Consider the following 23,604-nt stretch of genomic DNA (forward strand, 5'->3'; position numbering starts at 1 on the left):
CATTAACCCTATGTTTCAAAGCAGAAATAATCTGAAATAATGAAAAGCTTGTTCCTCACAAATTCAAATTGCATTCTACAGCTTTCATCTTATCACACAAATGCCAGAATCACGCTACTAAGAGGCATGAACTAGTGATGGAAATTTCTAAAGCTTCAAACGAAGCCTGCCATTTTTTTAATATAGATCTCCTTTAAAATGCAAGGTGGATTTTGTTTTGCTTTAGTCTATTTACATACTTTTTTTTTTTTTTTTACATAGAGCGTTTTCACTCTTGTAATTGTTCATTCTAGCATCTCTTCTAATGCGTGAGCCCATAAAGAGGTGATTTGGTAAGGTTTAAACTCAGTTCTCCCCATCCCTTTCAATCTGCAATCCTCGTAGCCTACCCACCCCACAGGAAAGAACTCGCCCTAAGAAAAGCTTGGCTTTATTTAGGGCTTAGTTAGAGGCAACTGTAATGGAGCAGTTTCAGGAATCACCATCTATCAGGTGCAAGTGTCTGTTCCCTCCACTAAGTCATGGAATGAAACCGAACATATAATGTTTCTAGTGCGTTTTAATGCTTAATACTATACTGAAAGGCAATTTAAGCTACCCTGCTTCACTTTGCACCAATGGACTAGGAGCACACTCCATTTGTTTCAGAGCAAGAGGGACAAGAAAATCCAAAACTCCACAAAGCCCACTGTGAAAGCACAGAGAGAATTTCACTGCGGGAAGCCCATGACATTTTCTGCTGGAGAAACATTTATTATAGACCCAAACATCATCCCCTGCCAGCTCCCCTTTCCTGCTAACAGTTCCCCTACGTGCAAGAGGGGTTGAGGCAGTGACTGGTTGTGGTGGCAAACAACAGCTGCCTAGGGTGGTTCAGTTCAAAAAAGACACAATTCATGTAAGGGACACCATTCTCAATCTAGTCATACAGTGAACAAACATGCTCAGGTCAATTTGTGATCTATGATCAGAAAGGCACAGTTCCAGTGAGAGACCACTGGGAGAGATGAAAGCAGCAGGGCATTGTGGGGTAAAACACTTGGCCAGACTCTTACTGATATTAAAAAGAATCAGAACAAGCAAGCTTCAGGTAATAGATTGCTGACTTGATAGCAAACATTTGCCTATTTTGCTACCTCAAAGCCTCAAAGTTTGCTTAGAACAAAGAGCAGAATTATTGCATTCTCATTAGAAACCCGCTATAATTTAATCAGCTATTTAGCAAAGATTCCAGCAGATAGCTAAATTTTACTTTTCAAAGGCTTATCTTCCACAGTACTGACATTAATGATGCTACCAAAAACTTTTTCGAAGTCTAAGCAAGATGCTCAGCTTAGACAAGATGCCAATAAAAAAATGACATGCTCCAGTTTTATTTTTCATTTTTTTGCAAATACAGGGACAATCAATCAGTTTAGCTGAGCACAACTCAAGTTAAACAAGACATCTAATTCACTCATCTAATTTGTCAATGTTAACTACTAGCTCTCCAGAGGCAGAGTCGTCATCCCTAGCTGCAGTCATTACTTTTCCTCTAACTTTTATTTATTGCAGTGGTAGAAAATAAAACAATCCTCTCCCCCCCTCTCAAATTTGTCAGTCACACAAGTGTTGAGGAGCTTGTCAGACAGTGTGGTGCAGGGCTGGGTGCTGATGAGGATGAGGCTGGCAAGCACGACATAGCACCACTAGGTACAGTCTAAATGAGAGCACAACTTTAATTGTTTGAGTAACCTCCAACAGCTGTAAAAGTTGGAGTATTGCAGGTCCCACGGCGGCTCCTTGGCATGTTGTCAGTCTGCAGCTGGCACATAAACTCCACCTTTTCAGAAGATGCAACCTGTAAGCACTTCCACACTAGACAGCGAAGCTCTGGTAGCTGTCAGCCTCCCAAGGTCACCCCGCTCTCATGAGAGGAGCCAAGGTACAAACAAGAAACATGTCAGAGGATGATGAAGAGCAGCAGCTGTGTAACTCCAAACTGCCCACCTCATCCTTGGGTTTGGGATCACTAAGTGGCAGACGCAGCTGGTATGGGATGCCTGCACTGTCAAATGTCAAAAAACAAGCGACACAATCCAATAACAATTGACTCCCTCCCCAGATCCAGCTTGTCAGGGGGGCTGGGGAGGTAGAAAGGTCCAAATGTGCAAAATGTCTTCCCACCAATTACCCAAGGCCAAAGGCTGCCAGGAAACTGTGCAGAGACAGCCAAGGGCAGCAAGCTCTGTGGTGCAGGGAGACGTTCACAGGGAGGTGGCTGAGCATCTTCCTTAACCCCACAATGAATGTCCCATTCAAGCATGGGCAGCAGGGGACAGCGGGGACTCCCACTGCCCCTTCACTGCTCTAAAACAGCACTGAGGACATGTGCATGATGGCAGCATCCAGATAAAGCATTTCCTACTAACGTCTTGCATGAAAATGTTTCTTCTTTCTCAAGTATGGGTGTTACGCCCCCAAAGTTAAAAACATTTTAAATATTAGCTTCTAGTCACTGAAGAGCAACAACCTGTTAATCAATATGGCTGCACAGAGCCATTTCACTCCCAACCACAAAGAAGAGCAATAGATCTGTCTGCTACTGTAGCACTTAGAGATAAAAACACACCAGGAACAACAAACATTTTTATCCAGCTGTTCTCCTACTGGAAAAGGACAGTTTTGTTTGTTTGTTTTTAGTTTCTATTGACAAGAACTTTCAAAGTTGAAAGCTGCAGCTCTTCTTACAATGACCTACTTTGATGAAAAAAATATTAAATACTTAATTTACAACCATGCCAAGACCACTGTACTTCATCCCTACAACCGTATTAGTGAGTGAACAAGACACTGGTAAAACATCAGCCAGTTATTTGCTGGACAGTGCCACAATGACGCTGACAGAAAGTGAGTAGAATGGATGTTTAAATCGGAAAGAAAATGAGAGATTCAGGAAGAACGGGGAACCTCGTCATGCCAGGAGGTCAAAGGATTTTTTCAGCAACTCACTTCTTTCCCACTGGAAATGGATAAGAAGTTTACAGGCTTCTGATCTTCAGAACAGTCCCTCACACAAAAGGAGAGATGATTTCAAAGACCAGGGGCTGGATTACACATTTGTAGACAACAGGTATATTTAACAGGTCAGAGGGCCTCAAAAGATTAAAACATCAGTGTTTGTAGAATAATGGCTTCTTCAGATAGTTATGCCAAGACATCACCGTTAAGCAGAGTTTGCCAGGTCCTAAAACCTCAAAAACCATTTGTGGAGTGCTGGATGGAGCTTTGAAATCCATCTCACATTCTTCTTTGTTATGCCAACTTGCCCTTAAACCTTAAAGTATTAAACCTGACAGAGGCAGGCGAATTTACAAAAACTGCATTGGCAGTTACAGATTAATATTCAATTACCACTATTGGCATGTGTTTAACCACCAGATCATTACCGCACAGTGACCACTTGTATGAGGAGAACTCACAAAGGAGAGAAGGGAGATAATACACCAAACCTCCTGTTCATCATTTTGACAGGGTCTTCTGGAGTGTTAAATTTTTATATATATATATATTTCCATAGCACAATGAAAATAAAAAAGTACAAGCACTAAACAAGAAAGCCTCAAAGCAACCTAGAGGCAAAAGCAGGAATTTTTACTCCCTTTCACAGGTGCAGAGACTAGGAGTCTGCTACTCTATCTAGTCTTATGCAGGGCTGCTGATTCCAACAGGCAGCCTAGGTTATTTGTGTAGCCTAACTCCAGCAATCAGGCATCTATGATACATGTTGTTGCCTGGGAATTCAAAATTATGCCCGTATTTATTGCTCATTGTGAAATAAAAAATGGGATGCCACTGATTTAAAAAAAATCCATAACTAAATGACATAGCCACATCATGCAGCAACTCCATGGCAAAGGCACAGAATTCAGGGTTTACCAGCTCCTAGTTCTCCACTCTATCCATTATACCACACTGCTTTTCTGTTTCCAAACCCAACTCAATTTGACTTTTTGCACAGGGTAAAGCCTCCACCCTGCCTTAAGAGGCTGCTCCACCACCTGCAAGGTGTAACTGCATCACTATAGTCACTAACACAGCAGAATACACACAGATGAGATAGACAGTTGTTCCCAGCAGCATCCTGATTAAAGCAGCTAAAAGAACTTGAGGAGATTAGAAAAATCACAGTAAATAAAATACAAGAAATCCAGGGACATTCATTGCCTTTCATCAGTTATTTTTTCATAATTTATTTGTTTGGCAATGCATAAGACTAGAGCTGAAAGAATAACACTTGCTGGATGCTATTAAATCTTCTGTACTCACCAGAGTTACTTCCGGCAAGTAGAATTTTTGTAAATTTGTTTCCAATTAGTATATACAACAAATGTTGCTTATGCCCAGCTGAACTCGGCTTCCTGGAAAATGTCCCTAACAAATGGCCATATGATTAGTCCCCATCAGTAGGAACATACTGTATCTGAATAAGACGACTGGGAGAAAAACAAATGGCAACAAAGAGCACTACACACCCCACCATGATGCAAAGAGACAACAGTAGTGTACCTTTGCTCATTTGAGGCACAAATTCAGAAGGGTGGAAGAAAATCCAGCTTATCTTCCAAAGTCTTTATTGCCTTTTCTCAGGTCAATGACTTACACCACACATCATCTTTCTGGAACCTAAGTTTTCTGGTGCTCTGAACAAGTGATTTCAAACACAGAAAATATCTGGATTCTAGCCCTATTTCATGCTTTCTTTCTGAATTCTGTCACAAAGTAACTGATGACTTCAATCACACTGCAGCACTGATTTCCTCCCCTGGATCAATACAAAACATTTCTTGATTAGGTTTTTGGTGCTAGGAAGAATCTCATCACTATCAATATTCTTGATTGGCACCTTAATGTGCTAGTGTATGAAGATCACTAGTTTTACTTTTAAACAAAAGTTTCCACACTTACATATAGACTGAACTCCAAACAAACCATACTGCCAGATAGCTCACAAAAAACAGGGCAAAGAAAGAACAGGAGACAGAAGAGCTGTAAAGGGAGAGGGAGTAAGAACCCAAGGGGGTACTGAAGGCAAAGATGATATTGGGTAGACTTCAGAAGCAGTGCAGACTGCTGAGAGCACAACTGCAAGAATATTTTGCTTAAGCAGGCAGCCCATAGGCATGAAAAGACATTTGAAGATTCAGTAGACATACACTCTATGACAGCAAGTATGTCGCTTGCTGTTCTCTATTTCAGCAAGAAGACTTCACCTCAAAGTGTATATTGAAATCTAACCTGTAAGACTATTTTAAAATGTAATTTGAATGTTGCAAGTCCTACCTCCGGACACAGGTATTCATTTGTCATATTTATATCACAACTTCATCCTCAAGCTTCCTAAAGCATTTCACAATCATTTATTTGCAGTACCGTGCAAATACAACCACTGCTAGGGTGGCTTCCATAATAACCAGAGCACAGGATATTGCTCAGCAATTAAAAGAAGGAGCCTGTGGTCAGGTCAAGTCAACAACCAGTCAGGCAGTGTTCAGTCTTTAAAAAGAGAAGCTAAGCACCACTGTAATATGACTTATAAATCACATACTTGCTCCTGCAGTTGCACTGCTTGACAGAGTAGATGTATGAATTCCCCAAATCACACTATTTCGGCTGAAAATGTGTCATTGCTTTGACACAGCAATGACAACCTAATACTGCTACTGTCTCTCTCATTCACTCAAGTAGCACAGATCTGTGTGTTGAATCCAGGGGTCCCAAATCTGCTGGTGATCTCAGTGTGTATCAATATAGTGCTTTGGGCTGAAATTTGTTTCTCCATTTCTTCTGAAAAGCTGGGGTACTACCCATGACAACTACGTTAAAAAATCATGAAGGCTGAAAAGTCAGGCACCAAAAAGCCTGTGCAACATTAATTTGGGCGAGCATTATGATACACTCCAGTTCCCCCTGACTGCATTCAAGGACCTTACCCACATTCTACACTTCTGCAGGAAAACCAAATCCTGCATATAAACCATTTCACTACGCAGTTCCAAAGAGCTCCCAGAACTGGTTCAGCTTGTGCACTGAATAAGCCAGGAGAGCTGATAAAAAACTCAGCATATGATTAATTAAGACTATTACCATGCATATTCACAAGCAGGGTGAACTGGATGTGTTTAGAAAGGCTTGATTTTGGCATTTCCCCATTTTCTATGTCTGTCTTTGCAATCTCAACAGATCCACTGTAGCTGATCTGTGTATATGTTTGTGACCTATATATGTGTTGTATGTTTGTAAGATGTTTGCGCTATCTGCACTGAGCTATCTTATGTGCCTAACCTCAGTGTGATTCAGGAAAACCAAAGTTAGAAGCACAAACTCCTTATATAGTAAAGGGAGAAAAACAGGCGCCTCCCGGAAGAACTGATTTAAGAGACCTAGGCTGATGACCTAAAGTGGATGTTGTAAAAACCTCCTTAAAGCAGCAAGTTTTTCCTACTTATTCTAAATATATATTTCTCCCCTGTGCAGTGCCAAAGGTTTGCTTAATTCACACAGATGTAATCGACACAAAGAAATGAAAAAAACACATGGCTAGAGGCCAGTGTTCTAGCAGGTCTGGTTGTGTAAAACAGAGCACACTTCCAATGTGTACATGAGGAAGCAGTGTGTGTGAAAGGAAGATAAATAGGGATTCATCTGGAAAAAAAGGAAACACAATGGATATCATACAGGAAGTTCATAATGGGCAATAGAGACTGGGTCCTCAGGACTGAGTGACACTGGTCACACATGTGGCCAAAAAACCCACACTGGTAAGAATAGCTGCAGTCAGCCTGCATTAGCCAGGAGCCAGTTTGAGAACATATGGCAAAACAAATGATTCAATGCAATCTGCTCATCCTGCTGCTTCCCCCAAATATTGCTGTACTAACATCCTCTGCTTTTTGCCTTATTACATAGTGTTACTATTTAAGAGCATGGAAAACACATGTAGGAATGACAGGGACCTACAGAATTACTAGCATGATATGCTGCTGTGGAGGTTCTCATACTGTTTCCATAGATCAGCTCGAGATGTTTACACGCATCTTGCTCCTTACTTGTGCGAGAGAAAGGAAGAGAAGGGAAAGCTAGCAGGCTTGTTCTGTTTGCTCCTTTTTCTTTCTCCCAAGCAAAAAAAGGATGCATTCTTCCAGTGCATCTCTGGATTTCACACCAGGCACCCCAGCTCCTAGCCAGCACCACTGTCCTTAAATTCTATGAGGGTCACAACAAGCAGAAGTTTTACCATTTAAACCCCTATTCACATCCTTCAGCTTCCTAAAACATCTACCTTCAGGCCTATAAACTCCTGAGATAAAAATCTCAGTAAACAACAGAAGGTTTGGGCTTTTTACATTGAAAACTTTTTTCCTTTTATAGATGTGGTTGTACAAATAAATAAGCCAGCACACTAGCAAGCAGTGACATCTGAGACATCAGTGTCACCACAACTCATCCGTCTATCACAAGTCTTGCCATGTTTATTACTTTAAGAGCCACAGATTTCCCCCAGAATCAGACTGTACTGACTATAAAAAACTCTAGTCCGTTGTTTTTTAAAATTAACGTCTACCTCCTAATGGCAAAGGGAAGATGTTTGAAAACCTGAACCTTAAAAACTGAGACAGCAGGAAGTAAAAAACATATTCTAAGGTTTTCATTTAGGTTTGTTCTGATAAGCTCAGGACTTAGAAGCAAATCTAACCATTTCTGAGGATCTTAACTACTTGTACTCAGGTTGACAGACTGCTCTCAGTTTCACTGAGGTTCTTTTCCTCGTTCTGCCAGTAACCTGCTGTGTAACCTTGGGTTATTCTCTTCTCTGTGCTCTTCCTTCTTTTTTCTCTCTACTTTCCTTGTCATTGTTTGGGTCACTATAATCCTGACCCTCTGAAGTTCTAAACATATACCTCGACACGTTCTAAGTAGTCCCCTAAAATGTATGGGGCTACTCACAGAGAACATTTATACGTATAGTAGTATAATATATAAAATAATATATATACATTTTACAACGGAGTTTTGTGTATGTATGAAAACACACCAAAACAACTGAAGGCTAGTTATTTATCTGTATCTATTACAACTACACACTATTCCTTTCTTTGGACATTTCCATTGCCAGCTCCTATTCTGTTTGTTATCTAGAGAGATTCATCTTATGGGGCACACAATACCATATCACAGTGCAGCTCCAAGTTTAGGTCTCCTTTATTAGTGTGAAGTCGCACGTAGCCCTTCTTCTTCACGTATTTGTATCTCACAACATCTTCTTCAATAGCAGCTGTATCAAAGCAAAAGACAATAATTAGCTCTCTGGAAGCTTATTCATTGATCTTTAGAAATCATCAGAAAACAAATTGCTAGATTCTACTGTCTGACCTCTTCCCCTGGGGTACTGGGTCTTCAGGGATTGTACTCTGCAATTCATAGAATCATAGAATCGTTTAGGTTGGAAAAGACCTTTAAGATCATCGAGTCCAACCGTTAACCTAGCACTGCCAAGCCCACCACTAAACCATGTCCCTGAGCACCACGTCTACACATCTTTTAAATACCTTCGGGGGGGTGACTCAACCGCTTCCCTGGGCAGCCTCTTCCAATGCTTGACAACCCTTTCGGTGAAGAAATTTTTCCTAATATCCAACCTAAACCTCCCCTGGAACAACTTGAGGCCACCTCCTTTCGTCCTATCGCTTGTTACTTGGGAGAAGAGACCGACACCCACCTCACTACAACCTCCTTTCAGGTAGTTGTAGAGAGCAATGAGGTCTCCCCTCAGCCTCCTTTTCTCCAGGCTAAACAACCCCAGTTCCCTCAGCCGCTCCTCATAAGACTTGTTCTCCAGACCCCTCACCAGCCTCGTTGCCCTTCTCTGGACACGCTCCAGCACCTCAATGTCTGTATTGTAGTGAGGAGCCCAAAACTGAACACAGTATTCGAGGTGCGGCCTCACCAGTGCCGAGTACAGGGGCACAATCACTTCCCTACTCCTGCTGGCCACACCATTTCTGATACAGGCCAGGATGCCGTTGGTCTTCTTGGCCACCTGGGCACACTGCTGGCTCATATTCAGCCGGCTGTCGACCAACACCCCCAGGTCCTTTTCTGACAGGCAGCTTTCCAGCCGCTCTTCGCCAAGCCCGTAGCATTGCATGGGGTTGTTGTGACCCAAGTGCAGGACCTGGCACTTGGCCTTGTTGAACCTCATACAATTGGTCTGGGCCCATCGATCCAGCCTGTCCAGGTCCCTCTGCAGAGCCTTCCTACCCTCAAGCAGATCAATGCTCCTGCCCAACTTGGTGTCGTCTGCAAACTGACTGAGGGTGCACTCGATCCTCTTGTCCAGATCATTGATAAAGATATTAAACAGAACTGGCCCCAAAACTGAGCCCTGGGGAACACCACTTGTGACCGGCCGCCAACTGGATTGAACTCCATTCATGAGCACTCTTTGGGCCTGGCCATCCAGCCATTTTTTTACCCAGCGAAGAGTACACCCGTCCAAGCCATGAGCAGCCAGTTTCTCCAGGACAATGCTGTGGGAAACAGTGTCAAAGGCTTTACTAAAGTCTAGGTAAACAAGATCCACAGCTTTTCCCTCATCCACTAAGCAGGTCACCTTGTCATAGAAGGAGATCACGTTAGTCAAGCAGGACCTGCCTTTCATAAACCCATGCTGACTGGGCCTGATCACCTGGTTGTCCTGTACGTGCCGCGTGATGGCACTCAGGATGATCTGCTCCATAACCTTCCCCGGCACCGAGGTCAGACTGACAGGCCTGTAGTTCCCTGGATCCTCCTTCCAGCCCTTCTTGTAGATGGGCATCACATTTGCTAACCTCCAGTCAACTGGGACCTCCCCGGTTAGCCAGGAGTGCTGATAAATGATTGAAGGTGGCTTGGTGAGCACTCCCGCCAGCTCCCTCAGTACCCTTGGGTGGATCCCATCCGGCCCCATAGACTTGTGTGTGTCTAAGTGGTGTAGCAGGTTGCTAACCATTTCCCCTTGGATTATGGGAGCTTCATTCTGCTCCCCATCCCTGTCTTCCAGCTCAGGGGGCTGGGTACCCGGAGGACAACTGGTCTTACTATTAAAGACTGAGGCAAAGAAAGCATTAAGTATCTCAGTCTTTTCCTCATCCTTTGTCACTTTGTTTCCCCCCGCATCCAATAAAGGATGGAGATTCTCCTTAGCCCTCCTTTTGTTGCTAATGTATTTATAGAAACATTTTTATTGTCTTTTACGGCAGTAGTCAGATAAAGTTCTAGTTGGGCTTTGGCCCTTCTAATTTTCTCCCTGCATAACCTCACGACATCCTTGTAGATTCATCTATGATAACCTCACATTAATCTGTTTTTTCCATTATAGAAAACCACCAACTCCTCGAGAGCCAACAATATCATCTATATTTTTAAGTCACAGAAGCATTCAATATTACAAACTATAATTTTCAAGTAATGTCTACTAATCACAAACGTTACTTTGAAACCAAACTGTTTCTTGTCAAACTTGGAAGCCAAGCAGGTAGTCATCAGTCAACCACAAACTGCTGACATATGAAGACCTACCCAGTTCTGTAACAAATGAAGCTAAATTACTGGAAACATTACTGGAAAGTCAAACCAAAGGATCAATCTAGGATGTTTCCACTTCCATTTTGTCAAAATGTCCAGTTAGTCAGATATTTTCAACACTCAAAGATTCACCTGCAAATCACTGTAATCCACCAATTAAAGGAACTGAACTTGGTGAATGCAGTTTTAGCAATGTATTCAGTCTTTGCCTAAGTGTGTGACATACTTCTAAATTTTAGTGCCAAAAGTCAGACCTTTCTCTTCAACTGGGAATACTAATTGCCTAGCTATTTAATCAATATTCAAATTAAATAAATTCTATACATTTGTGTTTAGGCTGGAGAATGAAAGGAAAACTTTGTTGTACTAAAACGCATTTTTGCGTAACCTTGAAAAGCAGTAAATAAAAAGTTATCACCACAAAATTTGCTGTCATTCTAACCAATACTGGGTTAGGCCAAAAAGGTGGTAAAGATTTTGTATGCTATTTGAGGAGAGATCATACTTCATTCCTAACTTACATAAGTGGATATCCCATTTTGTGGTCCCTGGGCATTGAAAATACCTCATTAATTTCAGTTCAACATAAGTAACTGCCATTCAAAGCCGAAGCTAATTCATAATTGCTCCATTATTTTCAGAATGAGCTCACTGGAAAGTAAGGATATATCTGCTCAGGGAATACATTTCCATGGCATCATTACTGACCAATTATCAATGCATTCCTTCGGTCCTCATAAATGTATGTGTGCTAGGGAGCACACTTTAAAACTGGAAAGTAAATAAACAGCTTGTAGCTAGGTAGTTCTGGTACCTGCTTCGTGGGTAGTTTCAGGCACCATTGCAGTGGAGGTGAAGGAAGCACTTACTGCTCCAGTGGAATAGTGAGCCTGTTTGCAGAGGAAAAAGCAAGAGAAGAAGACATTAGATCTTAGAATTTATCTACTAAAGATACTATATAAGCACTAGAAACACACAAATGTCATCCTTAGGCAGACTTTCTGCTCTAGCTCCTATAGAAAGAAACAAATGCACGATGCAGCGATAATTCCCCATCTGTTACCCATAACATTTGCTCTGATGAAACTCTAGTTAAGGCTGCCCATGCGCTGAGCAGAAAGGGCTTATTGCTTCCACTACAGTTTAATACATCATTATGCAAAGATTCTATTATCAGAATTTATTTGTATGTCCACAGGTGGAGTTAGGAAAGGAATACTGCTGGCAAGACATCTGTAAAATTCTCCAACGTTGCTCAATAACTGGAAGGAAAATCCAGTGAACCAGAGAGATACTGCGGAGGAAAGCAAATCCCCCCCCCCCCGCCCCCCCCCAGCCCTTCTGCGTGCAGAGCCACTGTCCCATGGTTCCCAATGTCTATTTTGAGCTTTGTAATTCTCCTGCAGAAAGGAAATGTGAACGTCACACATGGATTTTGTAGTAAATTACAAAGATCAAATAAACCCGGAGATACATTTAGCGGCTCTGGGGCAATGCCTGTAAAGAATACAGGTCACACCAATGCTCTATCCATAGGGTTACACTGCATCCTATGCAAGTTTATAATTATGCCCATCCACATCATTAGCTGACAATCTGACTCTCCAACATGTGTGGAGCTCATCGTTCTCTCTTGCCTCTTTTTTTTCTCCCTACATCTTTTGTTTTCTTATAACACTATGATGCCCTGAAAAGGGGCAAATGTGATCCTACTCCTTGGTCGCACACATTCCCTAATCTGTCACTAAGCCTCCTCATTAAAAGCCATATGCTGCATTGCTATTCATTTTCGTGTAAGTGTAATCACAGCACAAAGACACATACATCCCAGAATTATTAAAGGAAAGAAGAATACTCTGTCTTGCCCATTTCAAACAGCCTTTGATGTAGGAAATCTAGATGCAGATGAATTGTTTCTCTTGACAACCATGAACACACAGTACCATGCACCTGGGAGAACGTCCTTTAAAATACTCCACTAAAAATCCTGCATTCCAGTGGAAAAAAATGGAGAAGCAGCTGTGAATCATTTATATATTTGCCCACACCAGAAATGATTCACTTGCACTGCCCTTAAGGTGCGTTCTCTTGGCCAATAACTGCAGGAAGCAATGATAAACAAATTCAAAGCAAGAGATTACAACCTGGGAAAAAAGGTTCTGCCAACATATACATCATAACCACATGATAAAGATTCTTCCTTCTTATTGTGCTCCATTTCTAAAATGTTTAGGTTAATTTACAATGATTTAAACAAAGAGAAACTCACCAACACATACAATGTATTTCTAAGGAATCCCACTATGATTCTCATATTCTCATCTATGACAAATTTCCATGTAACAGAAAACAGAAGGAGTAGTGTCTGTTTATACTGTAATATGGCCTCTAAGCTGAAAAACATCTATTACCATTCTTGAAGAAGTCAATCAGTGCCAAACTACAAATTAAGTCAACTTACTGCATTCAGCTTATCCACTTTCTTCTTTTCAGGAGCCTTCATAGTAGCTGCTAGAATATCATCGCCTTTGAATTCCTTATAAAGCTCCAGTAAAGTCTCTCGGGTCTCTGTATTTGTATTTTTCAAATAGTAAGATGGATCTAATTTTGCTTTTTCTTCATCTAGATAAGACAAAGTTAAATCATTCCGAGTTAAAAGAAAAATTCTATTTTTTTCTCCTTCAGTTTATTGCATATCGTTACACAAAAATCTTCCAGATATTATTTCTACTTTTTTTTCCAATAAAAAGTAACTGTATTTATTCCTGCAGAAACAGTAACAAATAGCAATGCATAACACTAACAGTGTAACTTGAAATATAGCACAATAAATGCCAATATGATGAACTATAACAAAAGAAAAAAACCAACTTCAAATTGACTACTGCAAAAATTTCTTTGAAACCACTAGAAATTATCTAAGTTCATGCAAGTCTTGTAAAATTTTTATAGAACTATAAAGACAAAATACAGTTGGGTACAATATAAACTTCTGTCCTTTGTCTCCTCACTGAATGGCCAGACCTGTGATGCAAAAATCCCAAGATCAGATCTTTAATGTGATACCAGGGGGAGGAGGCTGATGGACCTGACTGTAGAATTTAATTTTTTTTTTTTAATTTAATTTTTTTATTTTACAAGTTTCACTTGTTCTCTGTTTTGGTACGCCTACTATTTGCTGGATATTAAATATTCCATCTCTGAGATAATACCCAGTTATTTTTAGCTGGTAAATAGAAAGAGAGATGCTTGCTTGCTTGCAGAACTAGTAACTTTAAAGGAAAAAAAAAAAAAGAGCATAATAAGACCCAGAAAAACATACCATGCTTAGAATCAGCAATTAGACCTCATTAGAAACAGTTCTAAAGGAAACCACAAGGGCAAAGAATTTTTTTCCTTCAGCAATTTCATATTAGCAGATTTTACTAAGCATTTAGCTATCAAAAAATCACAAAAAGAATTGAGAAGCAAATTTCTTAGATATCTAGAAAGACAAAAAAAGCATTTTATTTTTGATTATTAAAATAATTTTGGGACTATTTTAGAAAAATCTATATCAATCTTTAACCTGGAAGATGGCCATTGTCATCCAGACAGAAGGATGGGCAACACATTCTCGATACACATGAAAGAGAGCCTAGCAGACAGGTATGAGAAGATGTAGGTTTCCTTGTTTTGGTTCTGGTACAAGGCTAATGGACCTTTTGGCAAATTATTTTTCCTCTTCTTCTCACTTCTCTCTCATCTACCTACTTTTAAAGGCTATGGAAAGCTTTCTGTGTTTGCACAACACTCAATAGAGACAGTTAATGATTTCTCAAAGAAGCATGTCTCTGCTTCAAAATTTGTTAACACCTTTTGATGTGAAAGGGACAGTTTCAACAAGTTATTCATGTTTCCAAGAAGTTTTCAAAGTTACCACTAGCCACTGAGGGATGTCCATCCAGAAAACTGTCAATTCCATAACGTCGTCTTTAGAATTTGCCTATTTGGGTTGGTGTTTTCTCAGCCTACCTTCAATTCCTCCTTACCTGGATCAATTACTTTTATGTTGTTCTTAACATGAAAGAAGTTCGAGACATTGAACTTATCCAGGTTTGTTGGATCCTGAAAATAATAATTAAAAAACCGAAAGTCAGAGAGCTTGGTAGGCACCCATTCCATGCAACAGACTAGTTTGAAGGGCAGACACCACCATAATAAATGAATAGGGAGAGACAGAATAACTTCCATACTCCCCAAACCACAGAAAGATGAAAAAAATATAAAACAATCAACCCCAACTGACATCAGCAATGAGCTTGTTCACAGTAGGGTCCTTAGGGATCTGGAATTTAGTCCCAAACATAGTATTACACATATTTTGCCTACAGAAGCTACTAACAGAACTAAGCTGAGTCTACCCTATCCTAGTGAGAAGAAAAAACGAGGAGCTGCGATCCTCCGATTCTTTCCTTCGTTCTGTGGTTTGGTCTAAGATCTATGCAAATTCACATTAGCTATCTCCTTCTATTTATAACAGCGTGCCTGATTTGCACATGCTCTGTGAACTTTTGTAATGCATTTCAAAATACAAATAAACCGCAGAGCAAGTCTTTGCAGTCAGAACTGTTTTGAATGCTTTTTTTTAAACTAGTGAAATCTGTGCTTAGAGAATTACGTTTAAAAATAAAAAATAATAATAAAAAGGCAACAAAAAGTGGTATTATGAAAACTCTATTGAGTGACCACTCAAGGAAAACAGCAATAATACACAGTCCATTAACTGTGAATCTTTATGCTATCTCTAGGCAACTTTCTGCATAACTTTGACCTTTTGTTAGAGAGTGAGACAAGGAATGCCTACTGGTGATCTAGGTTACATTATACTATTATTAAACAGTCCTTAATCATCTTCTTACAATGAAGAAGGTTTTCTCCTCAAGCTCCTCTGCAGCACAGAAAGGTCAAAACATCAGCCCAGGACACCCAGTCATTTCTGGAAATTCTATCTTACAGAAAACAATTCAGAATCTAAAATACCAAAATATCTTAATAATATGCAATAGATTCAAGTTCAGGATAAAAATAATGCAACATATTATGCAAAGAACTATGACACTGACATGAATAGCATTATCCCAAATAAATTTAACAAAGCTTCTTAGACCACCACTGTTGGTAAGAAGTTCCAACAATTTCACCTCTGCTAAAAGTAATTATTAATACAAGCAGAGCTGGTAGCTCCATCATTTATTAAATGATCTAATTATGCCTTTTATTCATCCCTGAAATGGCATGCTTCCACCAGAGAGTGCATTTTTAGTTTTACTGCTGGTATTAAAACCAAAACACATTTATGAAATCAAGCTGTGTGATTCTGCACCCTAATGATGACCTCCTGGCTTTCTGCTGACCCCTTTCCCAGCCACTACATAATCATTTTCTATTGTTTCCTGCCCCACTGTACCCCTCTGATAGATCTTCATCAAGACATGGACTGCCAAAAAAATAGATATTTTATCTTTAAGATCTTGCATTAGAAACAAATAACCTTTAAATAAAACTACTAAGGAATAGGAAATTTGGACCTGTTTTTTAACCATCTTTGTATCTTCTGACACTGGCACTCAGGTGTATTCATTATTTATTAACCCACATACGTATTTATGTATGTATGAATAGAGCTAATTTCAGCCTTGCTCTCTGACAGTCAACAAGATGCATGGAGAAAGTCTGGAGAAAGGGCTCAGTGTGTTTCCAGAAGATACAGGTTGCCTCCTCCCAAATACTCTTCTGTAATCATGAGCTGCAGCGTTCCCAGACAGAAATCATCGCCTTGCACATAAATATACCACCTCAAAAGGTGAAGGAAGTAAGACTGCTTACCCTTTCCAGGAAAGGAAAAAAAAAAAAAAAAAATCTGTGTATTAATATTAATAGAGACAAACGGATTTATAGCAATCCACATGTCTGCCGTTCATGGCAAAGCTGAAGGGCAAGACTGACTCCTGAAACCAACTTTTCATGGACAGGAGGGAGGGCAGGAGACAGCAGTAAAGATGAACCAGAAAACACCTTCACTATATTCCTCTAAATAAAGCTTCTTGATTTACTGATTTATTGATTGTTTAAAAATAAATAAAAGGACATCACAACTGCCAGTGCCTTATGAAACCAAGTGTTTTGTGCTCAGGGTACCACGAATCAGATTAGTACAAACTGTTTCACAGCCATGGTTCATTCAAACGTTTACCTGGCTTAACCAGCCTAATCGCAGGCATTGAGCAACTCCGGCAAAAATGTTTACAGTGTCCTTCACTGCAAGGCTCTCGAAATGGCTGTTAACCTCCCCATAGGCAACACATCCATTATGGTATGAAGGACAGCAGAGGCCACAGTGCAGCTCCCTCTCCTTGCAGACCACAGCTGTCCAGCTGCTTTCTGAGAGACCCGAGACAACCCCAAACCCCAGAACTGAGACCAAAGTCCTCTGCACAAGGTCCTGCATCACATTCAGGTGGGCCATTTGTTCAAATTGAAACCTCGACAAAGGTTTGATTTACAGTGTTGTCCCTTGTGTTCCTGATTCTGCAAAGCAGGAGTCTCACCACTCATCAAGAAGGCAGACAACCTAAGCGCCTACTCCAAAACCAGTTTCCTTCTGTCAGTGGAATAAACCCTCAAAAATGGTTCCTCAAGTTGAAATTTGAGTGTCAGCTTGCACAGGACACCTAGGACAAGCAGCTGACATATTGATTCCTCCCTCTAAAATAGGGCATCATGATACACTAGGAGAAGTTTGATTAGAATTAGACAAACACACATACTAAGTGTGACAGTACTGCAGCGAATATTAAGTTAAACACAAGACACCATTTGCTTCTACCATCCCCAAGAGCAGAAACACATCTGACCAGTCCAACCTGTGCTGCAGAAGACACAAACCATTTCCTTACTGATGGTACTGAGTCCTACAACACAAGATACACATTTTTTAAAGGTAGGTCTATGTACATTTTGAAAGTGCACACAGTCTTTAGACATATCACTTCAGGAAGAAAACTGTCTAAACACTAATAATTAGTCTGCCAAGTTCCTCTCATTGCATCCATGACAGTTACTGAGCACAGAATCAGAGCAGTCCCACCAATACACCACAGGGATGGCAGATGGACGTACCTGCATCGTCAAAGCCTTGAGCTCTAATGAATTAATGGCCTCTCCCGGTCAGAGAAAGGCTGGACTCACGGTGATGCTCCCAATCCTGTTAAGATTAAGGCCTAGAGCCCAAAGGCCTAAAGAAATAAGTTCTGTGTAAGTGCACAGAAACCAGAAAGGAAGATCATAGAATCATTGAGGTTGGAAAAGACCTCTAAGATCATCGAGTCCAACCGTCGACCCAACACCACCATGTCCACTAAACCATGTCCCTAAGTGCCTCATCTACTCGTCTTTTAAATACTTCCAGGGATGGGGACTCCACCACTTCCCTGGGCAGCCTGTTCCAATGTTTCACCACTCTTTCAGTAAAGAAATTTTTCCTTACATCCAATCTAAAGATGAACCATGAAGAGTAAATTGGCCTACTTTTGTTTGTCTTAGTGTGTTTAAAAATATGTATTCAAATTACCATGGGTAGCAGTCTCAGGGTTTTTCTTATTAAGGATACAAACCATAAACTTTAGTTTAGCAAATTACTAGCACAGATACAGACTTCAAAGGGTTGCTAACTATCATGACTATTAAAAATCTCGTATTTGATGTTTTCCTGAAAGCTGAGCTCCGAAAACAATTAATCTCATTTTATTCCACTTGTTTTTTTCCTATCATTTTCCGGTTTCACCTACTTAGGGAAACAGCTTAAACTCCATTAATCTTAAGCACCATACACACAACCCCCCCAAAAAGCAGGTTAAAACCAGCGCAGTTTTAGACTGTGTGATTTCTTTGAGGCCTGATTCCTCTCTTACCATTTGGTCGGCCATGCTGCATTCCTAATTATCTTCAGGACTGTCACCTTCATACACTGACCACGTCCCAGTGCATCACTTCTTTACCAGTCATTCTGCACATGCATTGGTGCAGGATTTGCCCTCAAAGAGCCCTCACCCACAAATGAGAGGAAATCTGCTCTGACCTTCTGTCACACAAAGAGCAAACGAGAAATAGCTGAGGACTGAAGTATCAATTAACAGTGTGCAGCGCTCAGCTATCTCCAACTTAGCTCATTAGTTATGCTTCCTGCCACACATGCCAATGGTGTTTAACAGCTTGTCGGGAACCGTGTCTTGTCCATGACTGATTAGGTTGTACAGAAACAATAAAATTGACATAAGGAAGCACATAACAGTATGAGCCTTTTTTTTCCTTTAACGGCAGCAAACCTGTTTGCATTCTACCCAGACTTTTTTTTTGTCTATTTATTTCTCCCAGGGCCCCCCCCCTCCATTTCTGTGGTGCAAAGCAGATACATTTGTTAGCATGCATCTATCAGGGAAGGCTCCCAGCAGGCTGCCCTAAGAGGACTGTGCCTGTTACCACTGGCACAACAGGGTTGGGGGGGTTTATTGGAATTCTTCTGGCGAAGAGGAACAGACCACCTCTGCCTCTGCTTTACCTGCAAGCACTGCTGCTGAGCAGAGCCACACTTCTCACTAACTCCCGTCCCCTGCCGGCACACAGCAATAGCTTCTTAGAAGCAACAGCTTCTAAGAGTTTCCAGAGCAGGAATAATTTCTGCTGTATCGTCACAAATTTAAGAGCCGTGGTTTCTGGTTTGTGAACAGAGATATGGTGGAGGATGAAGAATTGACAGGGGGCTAAAGGGGAAATTGTCCTTAGTTCCTCTGAACACTTCCTACCAAATGGGATGTGAAAGCGGGGTATTACAGCATTCTTACTTTGCTCTCCTCAGGACCCTCTCACACTTGTTGAGATGGGAAGAAGATGGGAAGAAGGGGTCCAGGAAGGCTGGACGATCTTCAAGAAGGAAGTCTGAAAGGCGCAGGAGCAGGCTGTCCCTGTACGCCGTAAGAAGAACGGGTGGGGAAGACGACCGGCCTGGCTGAACGGGAAGCTCTTGCTGGGACTCAGGAAAAAAAGGAGAGTTTACCACTTGTGGAAGAAGGGGCAGGCGACTCAAGAAGAGTACAGGGATCTCGTTAGGTCATGCAGAGAAGAAATGAGAAAGGCAAAAGCCCAGCTAGAACGCAATCTGGCCGCTGTCGTTAAAGACAACAAAAAAAAGTTTTTACAAATATATTAATGACAGGAAGAGAGCCAAGGAGAATCTCCATCCTTTATTGGATGTGGGGGGGAACATTGTCACTGAGGATGAGGAAAAGGCTGAGGTACTCAATGCCTTCTTTGCCTCAGTCTTTAACAGGCAGACCAGTTATCCTCAGGGTACTCAGCCCCCCGAGCTGGAAGACAGGGACGGTGAGCAGGATGAACCCCCCGTAATCCAAGAGGAAGCAGTCAATGACCTGCTACGCCACCTGGACGCTCACAAGTCTATGGGGCCGGATGGGATCCACCCGAGAGTGCTGAGGGAGCTGGCGGAGGTGCTCGCCAAGCCACTCTCCATCATTTATCAGCAGTCCTGGTTAACGGGGGAGGTCCCGGACGACTGGAGGCTTGCCAATGTGACGCCCATCTACAAGAAGGGCTGGAAGGAGGATCCAGGGAACTACAGGCCTGTCAGCCTGACCTCGGTGCCGGGGAAGATTATGGAGCGGTTCATCTTGAGGGCGCTCACAAGGCATGAGCGGGACAACCAGGGGATCCCGCCTAGCCAGCACAGATTCATGAGAGGCAGGTCCTGCTTGACCAACCTGATCTCCTTCTATGACCAGGTGACCCGCCTAGTGGATGAGGGAAAGGCTGTGGATGTGGTCTACCTGGACTTCAGTAAGGCCTTTGACACCGTCTCCCACAGCATTCTCCTAGAGAAGCTGGCGGCTCACGGCTTAGACAGGTGGACTCTGCGCTGGGTCAAAAACTGGCTGGATGGCCGGGCCCAGAGAGTTGTGGTGAATGGAGTTCAATCCAGTTGGCGGCCGGTCACGAGCGGTGTTCCCCAGGGCTCAGTTTTGGGGCCAGTCTTGTTCAATATCTTTATCGATGATCTGGATGAGGGGATTGAGTGCACCCTTAGTAAGTTTGTAGATGACACCAACTTGGGCGGGAGTGTTGATCTGCTCGAGGGTAGGAAGGCTCTGCAGAGGGACCTGGACAGGCTGGATCGATGGGCCCAGACCAATTGTATGAGGTTCAACAAGGCCAAGTGCCGGGTCCTGCACTTCGGCCACAACAACCCCATGCAGCGCTACAGGCTTGGGGAAGAGCGGCTGGAAAGCTGCCTGTCGGAAAAGGACCTGGGGGTGTTGGTCGACAGCCGGCTGAACATGAGCCAGCAGTGTGCCCAGGTGGCCAAGAAGGCCAATGGCATCCTGGCCTGTATCAGAAATGGTGTGGCCAGCAGGAGTAGGGAAGTGATTGTGCCCCTGTACTCGGCACTGGTGAGGCCGCACCTCGAATACTGTGTTCAGTTTTGGGCCCCTCCCTACAAGAAGGATGTTGAGGTGCTGGAGCGTGTCCAGAGAAGGGCAACGAGGCTGGTGAGGGGTCTGGAGAACAAGTCTTATGAGGAGCGGCTGAGGGAACTGGGGTTGTTTAGCCTGGAGAAAAGGAGGCTGAGGGGAGACCTCATTGCTCTCTACAACTACCTGAAAGGAGGTTGTAGTGAGGTGGGTGTCGGTCTCTTCTCCCAAGTAACTAGCGATAGGACGAGAGGAAATGGCCTCAAGTTGCGCCAGGGGAGGTTTAGATTGGATGTGAGGAAAAATTTCTTTACTGAAAGAGTGGTGAAACATTGGAAGAGGCTGCCCAGGGAAGTGGTTGAGTCCCCATCCCTGGAGGTATTTAAAAGACGAGTAGATGAGGCACTTAGGGACATGGTTTAGTGGGTGGTGGTGTTGGGTCGACGGTTGGACTCGATGATCTTAGAGGTCTTTTCCAACCTCAATGATTCTATGATTCTATGATTCTAAGTCCACAGGACTGTCAGAGCCCACCACCGTGTCCAGCAAAGCACTACCTGACCCTGTTCCTCTCTGTGCATCTTGAGCTGGGGCAGGCGCTTGCTTCAGCCTGCCCACTCTTATATGAGGGAATCCAGATTATACTTATTTATTTGCTTGCTATTAAGTTCTACATCATTACACAACGAATAACTTGCAAAATATATGATTGAAACATACATGGAATTTACAGTAACATTAATTAATAATAATGTCTACCAGACTGTTGACCAGGTTTTGTCACACAGATTAAGTGGTGGACAGCAGACCTTGAGATCTAACACTGAATTACACCCCCAAAAAAATGTACTTGGAAGATAACTTCAAATTAGGTTAAACATTTAGATTGAAAACTAGCTGAAAACCTGTAAAACACAGGACTGAAAGAATCTCCTAGTTCTGAATTGTAGTCTAATGCAATCTTACTATGTCAAAACTCTTTCAAAGCTATACTGAATCCTACCTTTAAAACAATTGCAAAGTGAAATGATGAATAGCAACACACCAGAATGGGAAGCAGAAAAGGGAGGTAAGAACACTGCAAACAAGCTTCAACAATACCAGCCTTCCTATTACAGATACCCTGTCCCCACAGATCTCTAAGTGCTTTACATCATACCTTACCCATTAAGCATAACTAATAAATCTTGAAGTACTTGAGCTGTCTGTCAGTTGGTAGCACATTCATGACATTTGCAAGGGATGCTAAGTCAGGCTGAGCTGATCATCTTTCAAGGTAAAAGAATACAAGTGGGTTTCAAGTTACGAGAAACACAAGCAAAATACAACAGCAATATTCCATTTAGAAGAGATACAAACCAGTACAGTTGAGAGAAAAATTATCTGAAATAATCATAAACTGTAAGGAGAGAGAAACTTGGAAAAAAGTAACAGCTGCACTGTAGAAGATGGAAAGCTTGACTTGAGTTTGTAGCAAGATCACACAGCTAAGGAAATTTCAACTTGAGGGTAAAGAGCTACAGTCTAAAAAATCCAGTCATACTAAGACTGCTGGTGTCTAGGAAGGGTTTCATATGGAATAATGTCATGTGTATTTCTGTCATTATCAGCAAGATTTTAAACCAGAATCCATGACATCTTTTGCCTGAATAACTACATTCCAGTTTTGGTAATGTATCTTGCACACCAGAATACGGTATTATTCTTTACTTCCTGCCCTGAGGGGCTGGATAATATCACCATATGTTGATGAAAAACTGCCATGTTCTACCCCAGGACATTTGCATTTCAACAGGGAAAAAAGCAGTTTCTGTATATGTAAGTGCAGGAAGCACTGTGGATTCCTTTACAGAAAGAAGCACATCATAGATCTAAGATAGTGTTATTAACAACTGAAGTTGTGATTTTGCTTTTTTTAGTTCCAATTCCAAAATAATCTGTCCTTTTTAACAAGTAAATTTAATAGCAATAGGACACAAATAACTATCACCAAAATCAAAGCGACCAGCTGAGATGGTGCTCACCAGAAAAGATTAACAGGGATGGATTATGATTAGTGTTCAAAAAATGTTTAGCACCGAGAACAGAACAAACAATTTTATGCAGTTCTCTCTCTTCTGGAAAGAGCAAATTTTTTTTGTTTTGTTTTTAATTATACGTATTAGGAGAGAGAGGTCAAGTTTGAGGTCAATTGCTATTCTGGTAAAAGAGCATCCCTAGCAGCTGTAGGATTGCCCTTTATGTATCAGTAAGGAAAAATGTGATCATACAAATAATCTGTAAACATACATTATTCAAATTTTCCATTTATCATGTTGTATTTCACTACCAAACACAGGTACCCCATCTGCTTCCTAGGACATTCAGAGTCAGCCTCTGGAAATGCTATTTTCTATTGATAAACACAGCTATTAGAGACAGTCCTATTCAGCTGTTACTTGCAAAGCAAAGAATGTTTTTTATAGCAACTTCC

At 41.7% G+C, this 23,604-nt stretch overlaps 1 protein-coding gene across 1 annotated transcript in view; it reads right to left on the reverse strand.

Moving 5' to 3' along the window:
- PPIL2 (peptidylprolyl isomerase like 2) overlaps positions 1–23,604 on the reverse strand; it is a 79,343-nt gene that overhangs the window by 33,019 nt on the left and 22,720 nt on the right. Inside the window, exons 9-12 of the mRNA XM_076352730.1 lie at positions 14,640–14,715; positions 13,070–13,230; positions 11,423–11,498; positions 8,208–8,314 (exon numbers count right to left, since the gene is read on the reverse strand). Of these exons, the coding sequence (XP_076208845.1) occupies positions 8,208–8,314; positions 11,423–11,498; positions 13,070–13,230; positions 14,640–14,715 (420 nt within the window). The remainder of the gene's footprint in view (positions 1–8,207; positions 8,315–11,422; positions 11,499–13,069; positions 13,231–14,639; positions 14,716–23,604) is intronic.

This window comes from Aptenodytes patagonicus, chromosome 15 (genome assembly GCF_965638725.1).
Source record: "Aptenodytes patagonicus chromosome 15, bAptPat1.pri.cur, whole genome shotgun sequence".
Classification (NCBI taxonomy): domain Eukaryota; kingdom Metazoa; phylum Chordata; class Aves; order Sphenisciformes; family Spheniscidae; genus Aptenodytes; species Aptenodytes patagonicus.